The sequence below is a fragment of the Muscardinus avellanarius genome, assembly GCF_963383645.1.
Source record: "Muscardinus avellanarius genome assembly, chromosome: 8".
Lineage (NCBI taxonomy): Eukaryota > Metazoa > Chordata > Mammalia > Rodentia > Gliridae > Muscardinus > Muscardinus avellanarius.
Window position 1 is genome coordinate 64,150,948 of NC_137794.1, and position 14,802 is coordinate 64,165,749.

Genomic DNA, 14,802 nt, shown 5'->3' on the forward strand with positions numbered 1-14,802 from the left:
ATAATCTAAATTTAGGCAGTTTAAAAAAATATTGAATTTTTGAGTTGTCATTTCATATAAGTAAAGTTCAAATACTTCTTTCAATGTAAGCAAAAGGAAGATTTTTTAGCATATGGTGAAATGTATTATTGAATTTACAAAGTACCAGCAACTGGCTAATATAAAAAGAATAATGTTATTGCTTCAAAAGCAAACATAAACCGGGCATGGTGGCGCAGGCTTGTAATCCCAGTGTTTGAGAGGCTGAGGCCGGAGGATCGCGGTTCATGGACAGCCTCAGCTACTTAGTGAGGCCCTCTGCCACTCAGTGAGACCGTTTTCAAAATAAAGAATAAAAAATAGGGCAGAGGGTATAGCTCGGAGGTCGAATGCCCCTGGGTTCCATTCCCAGACCCCCCCCCCCAAAAAAAAACCATAAACTTACTGCCAAGAGAAAAAAACAATTATGTTAACTGAACTTGGAGGTACTGTTGTTTTGTCAAGTAGAATCATCTGTTTAAGTGAGGCCTTTGTTTTTAAACTGGTAAAATATTATGAGCCTGACTTCCTGATTTAATACAAACTTTGCAAAATCCAAACATTTAATACTTAAGAAGTTTAAATCTTAGACTGTATTTACTAAAAGATCTTAATAGCCAAGGTGAAAATGCTTACATGAATAACAGATGTGGACTAAACACTGTAAATTCATGAATGTGTTTTTGTTTTACCCTGATGTAAATATTAGTGGACTTTCACTTTTCCCTGGCTCTCTACATGTGCACATGTCAAATGGTTACAAATATTTATATGGTAACCTAGTATAACTACATTGAATATAATTATACTAGTATTGGGAAGAGGTTTTAAAATGTATTAATGTATCAGTATTGGGAAAGATTTCCAATTTTAAAAATACATCTTTTATACTAAGAAAGCCAGGGCTAGCAGAAAGAGGGACTTGAAATTTACATTTCTAAAGAAAAGGAAAGAAAGCTGGAGCCAGGGATGAAAGGAAATCCCAGATCCTGGAGAAACAATTTCACACATCTTGGGGGATGGAACAAAAGGTGTTCCAGAGCCGGGGCTGCCCCCCCCACCCCCCTCCCCGGGCAGGCAGGGGGGGGGGCAAATCTGCCTGGAGACAGCAGAGACTGGGCTAGAGATAGGGCTAGCATATCTACAGATCAAAGTACCTGCCTCGGACTTGGGCGGGATAAAAACACTCAGTAAACTGGAGTTCTTTGGCATTTTCATTCGAATTGCCCCCTGGCCCACTTTTGGGCACAGGGCTATAACTATGTCTTGTATTTCTATCTTTTTAATAAACTTCTTTAAATCTTCAGCAACTGTCCAAGCTATGCATATTTAGTCTTAGCTTAGGACAAGAATCCACGGTCTTTTTCTGTTTTTGGTCGTTTGGGGTTTGTTATGGGTTGGGGGTAAGTGTGTCCGGGACCATAGCAGGGGTTCCCGGGGAACACTTTCCCCACAACCATATTCTCCCAATCTGTAACAACAGTCACACTAAGAAAAGAGAAAAGGGAAATTTTTTTCTTCTACTTTCACCCCAAATTATAACACAGATTTTGTGTTAAAGGGCAACATCCGAATCTATTACATCCTCACATGTCTTTCTCCTAAAAGAGTACTGTTTTTTAATCCTTTGATAAGAGCATTATGAAATTTGTATGTTCAGAATCATTTATGAAACACTACTCTGGTAAGGTTAATTAAAAAGAGGTGTGTCACAGATATTCACATCTTAGCTCATTTATCTGCAGGTCAAAGACAAGCTTTAAGCAAAGAAAATTCACGCTGTACTTCACACTGCCCTTTCTAAAGCCCAGGAGGAAAGAATCAAGTATTAGGACAGGCCTGGACAAGAGCCTCTCCCAGGCCTGGCAAAAGCTTCTCTGGCAGCCTAACTATATTGACAGAAAAGTTGTTGGCTCTCCATATTCTTCAGTAAGCCTCCATTTGATGGGCTTATTTTAATTAAGTAGATAGTTCAAGTGAAAGAGAAAAAAAATCTATATGCTACAAAACTATCCCAACTCTTAACAAATTTGCTCGTCTGGTTTATGTATATTTATAGAACATGCTACACACACACACACACACACACACACACACACACACACACCACCACCACCACCTTTACTAACAGGCAAAAAAGTATCCTTCCAGTGAAGCATCTTACATTTGGTAATGACTGTGGAGGCCATGATGGGAACCGCGCATGGTCTTTGTGGGGATCTGATCAGCCAAAAAATAGATTCTTGTTCCACCATCTACTAACTGAATGATCTGGATAAGCTTTATAACCTCTCAGAGTGTCTTTTGTGTGTGTGTGTGTGGTGGTGGTACTGGGGTTCCTGGAAACCCTTCTACCTCTGGGCTACGCTCCCAGACCTATTTTATATTTTTTATTTGGAAACAGGGTCTCTTAAGCCAGCGAGGCTGGCATCGAACCAGCGCGATCCTCCTGTCTCCGCCTCCCAAGTGCGGGGATTACAACTGTGCGCCACCACGCCGGCTCTCAGAGTGTCTTTACCTGTACAATTGAGTACACTTCCTCACTGAGTTGTTGAGAAAATTAGAAATAACCTATGCCAAGTGCCTGCCTCATTGTAAGATCTCAATAAATAATAATTTGATATTGTTTGTTGTATTTTACTTGTGTTGCTCTCATGGTGATTCTGGTGGTGGTGATAGTTACTGTCTATTTCTTCCAAGAGAATCTTGTGTTTCTCCTTCTTTACAAGCAAACACCAGTGCTGTGGTCTCCTGGCCCCCTGCTGTTATCCCACTTCAGTACTTCTCCACAGTGGGCGATTTCCCCCCTGGGAGACATTCAGGATTGTCTTCAGACACATTCGATTGTCACGGCATGGGGAAAGCGGAGACCATCTAGTGGGTACAGGCCAGGGATGCCAGACTAGCCTTCCCACTCCATCAAGAACTATCCAGCCCAAGCTGGGCGTGGTGGTGCACACTTGTAATCCCAGCATTTGGGAGGCTGAGCATAGGAGGATTGCGGTTCTTACACAGCCTTAGCTACTACGTAGTGAGGCCCTTTGCAACTCAGCAAGACCCTTTTTCAAAATAGAGAATAAAAAAATAGGGCTGGGGGTGTAGCTTGGAAATAGAATGCCCCTGGGTTCTAGCTACACTCTCAGCTCTATTTTATTTTTTATTTTCAAATAAAGTCTTGCTACGTTGCTGAGGGCCTTGCTAAATTGCTGAAGCTAGATCTGAACCTGCAATCCTCCTGTCTCAGCCTCCCAAATACTGGGATCATAGATGTGTGCCACTATTCCTGGCATGGATACTATTAAACAGGCTTCCCAATTGGGAGGGTATGAATGAGTGTATTTGTAGTTGTGGGTTTTTTTAACAGTACATTCATTCTTGTTTCAGATATATACACTGTGGTGAAGTCAATGTTTTGTACCACCAGTTTTGATTAAATGGTTAAGTTACTTTATGTAAAGTAGCTTTCAGTAATGCTGTGTCTTCGGTCCCATTACAATTCTTGATATGAGTGTGTATACATATGCAAGTTGATCAGTTGGATATGTTAGATTAGTATACTCCACACTTTAGTATACAAGAATATTTACTCTGGGCATGATGGTGCATGCCTGTAGTCCCAGTACTTGGTAGGCTGAGACAGGAGAATAACATGTTCAAGGATAGATTCAGCAATGTAGTAAGACTCCCAGGAGCCTAGTGAGAACCTGTCTCAAAACAAAAAATCAGAAGACTAAAAAATAGGAATGGGGGTATATCTCAGAGGTAGAATGCCCCTGGTCTCCATTCCTAGTACTGCAAAAAAAAATAATAATAATAATAATAAAAAATAAAAATAAAAACCTCATTTATATTTCAAAAATTAACACAACTAATTCAGAAATTCTGTTCTCTGCTGAACTCAAGTGAGTGGGATCATCCTATTCTATGTTGGCTTCTCATTTCAGGAATGATATTTTCAAACAATTGCAAGAAACATAATGCCAATCCAGGAGATATCTGCGGATAGAAGCAAGTAAAACCTGGGAGACAGGAAAAAATAAGGCAATATTCACTGTTCTCTTCCCTCCCAAAGTACATACAGTTTTCACACTCTTTCAATGTTTAAAAAATGCTAAAATATACTTAATTTACCATAAGGTAATATTTTTGTTTACTTTTATACTAATTAATTTATTCAAAATGGTGTTTTTGAAAATCATTGGAGAGTCTATTCCTGTTGATAGGAATGAATGATTGAGATCATACAAGCTATTGAGAACCCACATGTCCTACTTGATTTTTGAAAATCTAAGAAGGATTGAAACCACTGAACCACTATATAACTGTCCTGGGAAAAAGAAACAATGGCCCTGAGGACACAATCCTATGAATGTTACCAGCTAGCAGGAAAGAAAAATGTACATTCCAGATAGTGTATTCAAAGAGATTGGACAGCATAGGCAGGAATGGCCAATGCTGGGGGTGTCGTGTCTGAAGGCAGAAGAGGCAACAGGATTCTCTCTGTGTTTTGTTTCATAAACAGTGAAGGGCGTTTAAGGCTGAGTATGAAAATCTTTAATTGAAGCTCTCCATAGTCTAGTTTTTTATACTCAGTGACAGAGTTTGGTATGTCTGAGTTCCTAGAAACCAGAATCAGTAGTTCTTATAGAACCACAGCATACCTTAGAAAAGGCTGAGAAAGCGTGATTGAAATCCACAAGACTGTAAAGAATATTATTCACTAGGTGGACAAGCAAAACCTTCAAAGAGGTAAGTTAAAGCCAAATAAAAGGGCCAGCAAGGTCGGGATTGGAGCATGCCACGAGGCAAGACCGGTGCTGGGACCTACGAGGCTGGGGTTGCACTCTGCAAGGGGTAAGGCCGGTGCCAGGGCCAGCAAGGCCAGGATCGGGGCCTTCCATGAGGCAAGGCCGGTGCTGGAGCCAGCGAGGTCGGGATCAGAGTCCTCCAGGTGGCCAGGCCACTACTAGGGGGCCGTCAAGAGTGGGATCAGAACTTGCAGTGCGGCATGCACAGAGAAATAGCACAGAAAATAAAATCCAGATGCTTCCCCTAATTAGCAAGAACTAGGAGGAAAGAGGTAACAGGAGGAGGTCGAGTAGTAGAAAGGGCCCTATTGAGAAGCAATTAAGGTGACCAATCAGAGGGGAGGGGAGGGGATGGGGGAGGATGGAATCTCTTTAAAACTCATGAGGTGCGTAAACAATTATATCAAAGATAATCACCAATTAAGCATGGGATCGAGGGAGGGGGAGGGAATGGGATGGGGATTGGATGAGGGCTTATTGGATGATATGTGCTTGTATATCCTCTCAAGTCTTCTATTCCAAAGTGATGTATGATTACAAAAAAAATAATAATAAATAATTGCCACAAAAAAGGGCCCAGATTTTTTTTTTTTTTTTGTGGTAATGGGGTTCCTGGAAACCCTTCTACTTCCGGGCAACACTCCCAGACCTATTTTTTTTTTTTGTACTTTTTTATTTGGAAACGGGGTCTCTTAAGCCAGTGCGGCTGGCTTCACACCTGCGTAATCCTCCTGTCTCCATCTCCCAAGCGTGGGGATTACAAGCTTGCACCACCACAGCCGGCAAAAGGCCCAGCTTTAAACAGCAGATAAAGAACTTAAGAATCTCCACTACTAAAAATGGAAAATCTAAATGATTGCATTGTAATGTTGGTGAATTCACAGACTATAGATACATAATGAATTTCAGGGAAAAACTGGTTTGAAGCTGGACATGGTGGCGCATACTTGTAATCCCAGCATTTGGGAAGCCAAGACCAGAGGATCGCAGTTCATGGACAGCCTCAGCTACTTAGTGAGGCCCTCCGCAACTTAGTAAGACCCTGTTTCAAAATAAAGAATAGAAAAAAGGGCAGGAGGTGTAGGTTGGAGGTCGAATGCTCTGGGTTCCATCCCCAGACTCGAAAAAAAAAAAAAAAAAACTGGTTTGAGTAGGGGATTACCCTCTAAGTGAAAATGAAGACACAAACAGCTTCACTCTATCAAAGGCAAAAAGGCAAGGGCTTTGAGTCTGGGCAGGTGGGGTGATTCATCGCTTCAACAAGTATTAACTGTGCCTCCATCACATACCAAGCACCAGGCTACAAGCACCACAGAGACTATCACATGCCTGCCTCGAGCAGGTAGTTGGCCAGTGGGAGGCTAGATGAGTAGACCCTTAGTAGAAGCTCAGACAACACTCCCTTCTGCAAACATTCCCTTGCATTGTTGATGAGGCCCCCACATCCTATTTCCATCTTGTATTCACCCAACTCAGAGTATAACAGCTACTAGCATTGAAAATGTCTTTCTTCAGGAATAGCTGAGGCTTAGATAAATCTTTATAACTGTGAAAAAGCCTGAAATCCTTCAGTTCTAACTCCTTGAGGAGGCTGTACCAGAACCGCACGACGCTGCTGTCGCTGCCGCTGACCTCAAAGCCGGGCCAGTGGAGATGGATCTCAAAGACAAGCTGTCCAATCTGTCCCAGGACATCTTCCAGAATAAGATTCTCCAAAACTTTCCATTCTGCACTTTCCAGGTCTGCCTTGAGAACATCAATCTGCAGTAAAGCAATGAAATGAAATTAGAAGATTTGATAAATCAATGTTAAATATACCAGTTTTCTAACAGGAGTCACATTATAACTACCACCCTGGGCAGCAGGATGGTTTAAATTTTAGAGTTGGAGGTCGTTTGCAAATGTCCATGGTGACATGAATTACCAACCTTACTTCATACCAAATATTAATAACATACAAATAATAAGATGCTAAATAGAAGTCATAACGGACCCTCTTGTTTTCTGTCCAGTGCCAATGGAGGTTCAAGAAGAACCTAGTGCACAGCTATCATGGAGCTCCATCCTACAGCCTCCCTCCCAAAAAAACTGTATGCCACTCCAAGAAACCTAGCCAAGTCCTGACAGAATGGCGGCCACAGGGAAGGACTGACAGAGGCCGCTGTCTGAAGGGGCCATCTCAAGTCTCAGCCCTCTTCAGCTTCAGCAAGACTGAAAGCCAAGAAAAGAAGTCTCAGGGGTCTGAAGAGTGGACTTGTAAAAAAAAATATTGTTTCATGATTTTTTAAAGAAGTAAATACCAGCATAACATTCTTTTACAAAAATAAAGCAACATTATCCTCTTCTCATTTAATGAATATAAATTTTTATCCCAGGAGAGGTAGAATAAAGAAAGAAGATAGGATGGCAGAGAAATATTTTGAAATTAATCAATTTATGAAAATTGGTTTCTTTTTTCTGGCATTGGGAAAAAAAATAAATCTGTTAGAATAATGGAAATCTAGCCAGACATGGTGGCTAAATTATGCTTGTAATCCCAGTACTTGGGAGGCTGAGACAGGAGGATCTGGGTTCATGGACAGCCTCAGCTGTTTAGTGAGGCTCTCCACAATTTAGTGAGACCATGTTTTAAAATAAAGAATAAAAAATATGACTGGAGGTGTATCTCAGAGGTAGAATGCCCCTGGGTTCAATCCCCAGCACCACAAGAGAAAGAGAAAAGAAAGAAAGAAAGAAAGAAAGAAAGAAAGAAAGAAAGAAAGAAAGAAAGAAAGAAAGAAAGAAAGAAAGGAAAGCAGGGGTGAAGGGGTGAAGCTCAGTGGTAGAGCACTTGTCTAACACATACATGAAACCCTGGGTACAATCTCTAGTGTAGGGAGCCATTAAGGTCTTCCCCTTATCTTTACTAAAAGAGTATTTCTGACTGTCCTTCTGCCCATAGTCAACAAGGTTTGGGGTCATGGAGGTTTCAAAGTAATTAAGACTCTCTCAGAACTAATGATGCTATTGTTCTGTGTGAGCTAAGACTAGGTTTGTGTTGTTTGTGTTGCACCAGGGTATTGTTTGACCTGCCCGGACTTTGGACTTGTCTTTCTCGTATTCCGGGGTAACCTGAAGCAAAAAACTATAAATACCACAAGAGAATAAACCCAATCATCGGCCAGTAGAGATACCGATCCAGGAGTGGACTGGCGATCCTTCCATACTAGAATTAAATATTCTTTGAATTAAATTCTTAGAGTTATATTCTTTCAACCTCACTCCTCTCTTCGGAACCCGTACTTTTGCCAGCTGGCTCAAGCACTCTAGCACTACAAAATTTAAAAATAAATAAATACAAAGCAATAGAAGCTAATCCTTATTTATATGTGCCTGACACCAGTCTAACTGCTTCCCTTTGCAATAGGATGTACATTTTAATACTGCTGCAGGAGTGAGAGTGATCATGTTAGGATCCAAACTCACGTTTGGGAAACCGGACTAGGGAGTCATTCATCGCACACACACAACTGAAGAGGCGGCAGTGCGATTTGAACAGGGCCGGTCTACAGCAGCCTGTGTTCTTAACCACTACACCACGTTGCCTCCACATACACCTCACGATGAAAAACTTGTAACTCAGAGTCCCAGGGAGGGTTTGGGTTTGGAAAGTGAGATGCTATTTGGAGAGTGAATGTGGGCCAGTGAGTAGGCTATTGTTATCAGTATCTCTTCTTTATGTTTGCAGAACACTATTCAAGGGGGATAATTTTACCACACAAAGGAAAGCTGACAGCATTTGGACACGAGGTAGAATAGTTGGAACATAGGGAATCATACAAAGGAGTAAAGGGTGTAGACCCAAGAGGTGACGGCAGAACCTTAAAGAGCCCGTCAGGAAGCTGCCATTTGAAGTCAGTAGTATCCTGCCCTAGAGAAATAAAAATATCTTTGCTGGTTTAGAAGGATGGATAAATGCCAAGACTGATCCTGCCCAGCCTCCTCTCTCTCCATGTCTGTCTGAATTTCTCATATAAGACTGAAATGTGAATCTCCTAATGCTGTGAAAACATTCCTTGTGTGATTTCGGAGTTGAATAAAGGGGAGATGCATAGAATTTACATACAATTGCCCCCAAGAAAATGAATTTTGCTTAAAGTCCCAAGACCCTACAGAAGATGTACCTCCTGGGACACCGAGGAAAGAGTAATAGTAACAATCACAGACCTCAGACAATCTAGGATCTCTGTAAACCATCTTGGGGGCTAACAGTTCCACAATCAAACAGAAAAAGTAAAATAGAAAAACTTCCTTCACGAAAGTAACTAAGCAAAGGCAGGCTCCGTGGGGACATACACAGGCTAAATTAATTTTCGTGAATTAGACACAAGGGAATTAATTCATTCATTTTCCCATCTCTGGTGCCCTGGCACTTACATGGCTTTGTTTAATTTTTACAATTTTAAGCAGAATATTCCTGGATTAAGGGTAATTAAGCTTCCAAAAAATATTTCATCAAAATTTCGCAAAATGTCCTAATTGGTACAGAATATGTCCAAAATTCAAAATCAGCATTTGTTACATGAGTTCACTTAGCCAAGAATTTCTACAGTTCCTTGCAGATTTATTTTCACCATGTTTCTGAGAGTTTGCATATGATAAATATCATCAATAAATCAGTGTATTAAAGCCACAAGCTAAAGTTAATCAGCTCAAAATTCACCTAAAAACTACACTCATGATACAGAGGGGAATATGCTTTATATGTTTTTCCAAACATAGTTTTAAATAAACAATCAGCAGTTATGAGCAACTAGAAGAAAAACACATTATTAGGATAAATTATAGAAAATAAGTAAATAAGTGCTTTCTTTAAAAATCCAATCTGTATTTACAAAATGCAAATCTATTCTAAAGAGCAAACAGTATTTTCAAACATGACAACATCTCAAAGCTATTTGATTCCTGTGACCTAAAATCCTTCACGTCAATGAGAATGCACAGGTTGAGCTGCACTGCTCAGCCTCGGGTGATGCGGTCCTGCGGCCCATACACTCTCTTCCCTGCCTTCTGATCTGAACGCAGACGGCCAAATGCAGTGAATAAAACATTTTTCTCTCCCACTGTGCTTTTTCTATTTCTTGCATTTTAGAACATCCCATTACCAATACTATTTTGCAAATATGATTTTTATTATTACTGCATAATGCATCCAATATTGTTGTTATTGTAAAGCACTAAACATTTCTGAATAAGCTATGTCACTTTTAAGATTCTAATATTTGCTTTCAACAATTATGGCACTAAAAAAAATCATGCAAATGATTATATTGGAATAATCAAGTGCCAATTCTACTACAGATTAAATCAGGTTTCTAGGGAAAAACAACTAACTGCTGACTCATAAAATCTGGAAAAAGTAGAGATATTTTTGGTAGAAGGGGCTCAAAGATGGTAGATGGAACAACCTATTTGGTATAATTTCAAAGGTACTACAGGGGTCCTCCTATCAAATATTATCTCCTTTTCTTTGAACCTGAAATAGCCAATAAGTTGCCTTTCACAAAATTTTTTGAAGAAATGAAATTTTTAATTTTAGCAAGATTAAGATGATCAGCAGCTTTCTCTTCGTGGCTACAAGTTTATCCCTGTGATCATCCACCCAGGTCTGTATGAAAGGGGAGAGGGATGGGTGTTTGAGTGAGTGCTTAAACAAACAGAAATGGATTATCTCACAGCTGTGAAGACTAGAAGTCCAAGGTCAAACGTCAGCAGGGCTGGTTCATTTCCCAAGTCGCGGAGGAGAACTATTCCTGCCTCTCCCTAGCGTTGGGAGGCTTGCTGACAATCTGTAGCCCTGGCTTCTGCATCGTCTGGTCCCTGCCTGATAGCTTCACGTAGTTCTCTGTGTGTCTGCATCTGTGTCCAAATTCCCCTTTTCATAAGGACACCAACCACGTTGGAGCAGGGCCCATGCTGCTCCATTATGGCTTTGTAATTAATTACATCTGTAACTACCTTATTTCCAAAAAAGGTCACATTCTGAGGTTTGGGGAGTTTGGACTTCACCGTATTAGTTTTGGAGGGACCCTGTTCAATCCTATCAGTGTTCAAGGCAGCTATCACAATAGGGCTTTTGCAAAGCAGTATGTGTTCAACAGCCAATTCCCAGAGCCAGAGCTTAGACAAAGTGCCCTGGTAAAGAAATCAAGGGCTGACAACTCTCCGAGGCAATTATGAATATCACCCTGCCAGTTCCTACATCAGCCAATGCTGAAAGCTCTGACTTTGCTAAATGCCAAAGCCAGGGCAAATCTCCAAGGCCAAATGAAACTACTGTCATAAGCCCTGTGCTTCCTCCTCCGCGTCCTCTTCAGCCACACAACCAGGAGCAGCAGGCGCAGCCTGTCTCGGGCACGTTCCCTTTCTCTGTGCATCCCTCCCTGTCACTCCGGAACTCCTCACACATTTGACATCCTCCCCTCCACAGCTCCTCACCCAGGCTTTCTCCTCTTCAGCACGGCTCTCCAGCAGGACAGGGGGATTTATTATGTGCTGGCTGGCTCTCAAGAAAGCAAAAATGAAAGCTGCAACACCTTTCTTTTAAAGGAAAAAATGTATTGGTGCATTATAATGATATGCAGTAGTGAGATATATTAACATATAGATGCAATAGTGAGCTTCATTGTGATATATTTGTATGCACATAATTCGGTCAGTTGAGTTCCCCAGTACTTCTTTCCTTTTCCTCCCCTTCTTGATCCTCATCTTCTGCTCTACTGCTCTCCCTTCTACCTTCACGAGATCGATTTTTTATCCTGTTTTTCTCCCTACCTTCTACATATGCAAGAAAATATATAACGCTTGACTAATAAAGATTGAACCCAAGGGTGCTCTACCATGGAGCAATGATCCAATTCTTTTTATTTTTTATTTTGAAGCAGAGTCTAAGTTTCCAGGCTAGCCTCGAACTTGCAATCCTCCTGTCTCAGCCTCCCAAACACTGGGATTACAGGTATATGTCACCATAGCCAGCTTGGTCCTCGTGGATCTTGATGCAGTTTTATCACTGATTGAGTAATAGAGTCTGGTAGAAATGACTTTGGGGGATGCTCAAGCCTACGCCATAAAGATACAGCTTCCACTTTGCTCAGGGATAAGCTTACTCTTGGGAATATTTGCGACCATGCAAGGTGTCTGACGGCCCTCAAGACTGCCATGCTCTGAGCAAGTCTAAACTGGCCCTTGCAGAGAGAGGCCCCCTGAAGAGGCCCAAGTCAACATGAAGAGTGAGGAATGCTTAGCCAACCCAGCCAAGGGGAGGCCTCGAATCCATGAGAGCCTTCCCCAAACTCTGATCCATGTAAACTAAGACAATAAAATCAACTATCTTTCTGACAGAGTTTAGCCTTGTTGCCTATGCTGGCCTTGAATTTATAATCCTACTGTCTCAGCCTCTTAAGTAGCTGAGATTACAGATTTGTGACACTATGTCTAGCTTGTTGTTGTTTTAATTAATTAATTAATTAATTAATTAAATTTTTTATTGGTGCACTGTATTCATACATCATAATGGGATAAAAACTTGTGTAGACATATATGCACACATTGCCCAGTTAGCCCCTACCCGATCCCCACCTCATTCCCTCCCCATCTCTCCTTCCTATGCTTGGCTTAGTGGTTGACATCTAATATTATAGCATTTTATCCAAAATTAACAATGGTAATCTCACATAACAGATTCATTTGTTTGATATCAAACCTTTGATCACTTAGAGATAACATTTCAGTATTTCTTTTTGCTCTCTTTCTTACCAGAGGATATTTTTTTTTTCTTTTTTTTTGTAAGGTAAAACTATTGTACATTAATTTTTTTTTCAGAAAAAATCTATCCTAACAGGAAATATGAACTCTAATTACCCAAAACAATCTCGAAAAAGAACAAAGCTAGAAGATGTACATTTTCTGATTTCGAACCTTATAGAGCTACAATAATTGAAACAGTGTAGTACTGCTATAAAGGCAGATATATAAACCAGTGGAGTAAAATAAAAAGGCTAGAAATAAATTCTTCCATATATGGTCAAGTTATTTTTTTTATTTTTTATTTTTAGTGGAACTGGGGTTCCTGGAAGCCCTTCTACTGCCGGGCTACACTCCCAGACCTATTTTATATTTTTGAAACAGGGTATCTTACGCCAGCGCGGCTGGCTTCGAACCTGCGCGATCCTCCTGTCTCCGCCTCCCAAGCGCAAGGATTACAAGCGTGCGCCACCACGCCTGTCTTGGTCAAGTTATTTTTGACAAAGTTTCCAAGAACATTTGGTGAAGGAAATAATAATCTTTTCACTAAATATTGTTGAAAATAATAATTACATGAAAAAGAATAAAATTGGAATCTTACCTAACACCATATACAAATATTAATTCAAAATAGATAAAAGACCTAAATGCAAATCTTAAGACTATAAACTTTTAGAAGAAAACCTAGGTCATAATACTTCATAGCACTGAAATTGACAGTGATTTCTTGGATATGATTTCAAAGGCACAGGCAACAAAAGAATAAACAAGCTTCCTAAAAAAAAAAATTATACATCCAAAGACAATCTAAACAGAGTTAAAAGTTACTGATAGAATGGGATAAAATATTTCCAAATGCTATATCTGAAGGTATATTAATATTCCAAATAGAGATCCTAAAACTAAGCAACAATAAAAGCGAACAATACAATTTAGAAATACAATTTAGAAATAGGTAAAAGACTGAAATAACTAATGAATCTACAAAGATTTTAACCTATAAACACATGAATATATTCTTCTTTGCTTAGTTTCTGCTGGATGAAAAATCTTGTTTCTCTGGTTCTGGTGTGTATTACCTATTTCTTCTTTGTAGTTAATCTCTTTGAGTATTTTCTCTAGCGCTAGTTTTGAAGACATAAATTCCTTGAGTTTCTGTTTGTCATGGAAGCTTCTTGTTTCCCCATTTAATCTGATAGATAGTTTTGCTGGGTAGGAAATTTTTGGCTGGACGTTTTTTTCTTTCAGAGTTTGGAATATGTTACTCCAAGCCCTTCTGGCTTTCATGACTTGGTTTGGGAATACTGGAGTGATTATAATTGATTTGCCTCTAAATATCACTTGGCCTTTTGTTTTTGTTGCCTTTATGATTCTCTGCTTGAGCGACTTCCGGGAAGATGGCGACCGAGAAAAGCGGGGCTTAAGAGCCCCGCTAACAACCAATCTCCATTACCACAAAATCAGCGCCTTTCATAGCCAGAAAACACCATCACCAGAAAAACAAAAAAATCACCAGGCTCCAGAGAGGAGGAGGGACTCAGAACGTAGCTCAGAGCCACAGAGGAGATACGCTGGCCTCACGCCCAAGGACGCGGCAGCAGCGCCTTACTGCCGGTGGCAGCGGTGAGTTCACTGGACGGCTACGGCGACAGACCAATGCACTCAACAGCCCACTAGGCTCCAGAGAGAAGCGCGGACAGCGAGCCAAGGGACTCAGAGCGGAGCTCAAAACCAGAGAAGAAATACACCAGCCTCACGACTGAGGGCGTGGCAGCAGCGCCATATTCCCACCAGTGGCAGCAGCAGCGAATTCACCGAGTCCACTACAGCTCCATCTGCGTACTCAACAACAGTGAGTCAAATTGCGGGCCACAGAGGGGAAATCCCAGTACTGCACTCCCAGGGACTTGACCCAGTGGGGGAGTGGCGGTGGCAGAGATATCACACCATAGGAGAATGTGCAACCTGGCACCCCCCCATAGTCTAAAGCAGCCTCTATCGACTCCCTGGGTCTGAGACTCTGATACAACCCAGTAAAGGAGTAGTGGGGTCTAAGATACCACAGACTTGAGATCCAGAGCACCTTAAGTGAAGTCATAGTGACCCAAGGGAAGAACCCAGAGAAGGCACAAACTTCTGAAATCATGGGAAAGAGGAATAACAATGGAGCAATGAATGCCCACAACCCCACAAC

The 14,802-nt window shown here is 40.9% G+C and overlaps 1 protein-coding gene across 1 annotated transcript in view; it reads right to left on the reverse strand.

Moving 5' to 3' along the window:
* Positions 1 to 6,272: 6,272 nt before the first annotated feature.
* Positions 6,273 to 14,802, reverse strand: part of METTL24 (methyltransferase like 24) — a gene marked incomplete at both ends in the record, with an annotated part of 110,782 nt that continues 102,252 nt past the window's right edge. The window contains one exon of the mRNA XM_080700208.1: positions 6,273 to 6,587. Coding sequence (XP_080556334.1) covers positions 6,273 to 6,587 — 315 coding nt within the window. The remainder of the gene's footprint in view (positions 6,588 to 14,802) is intronic.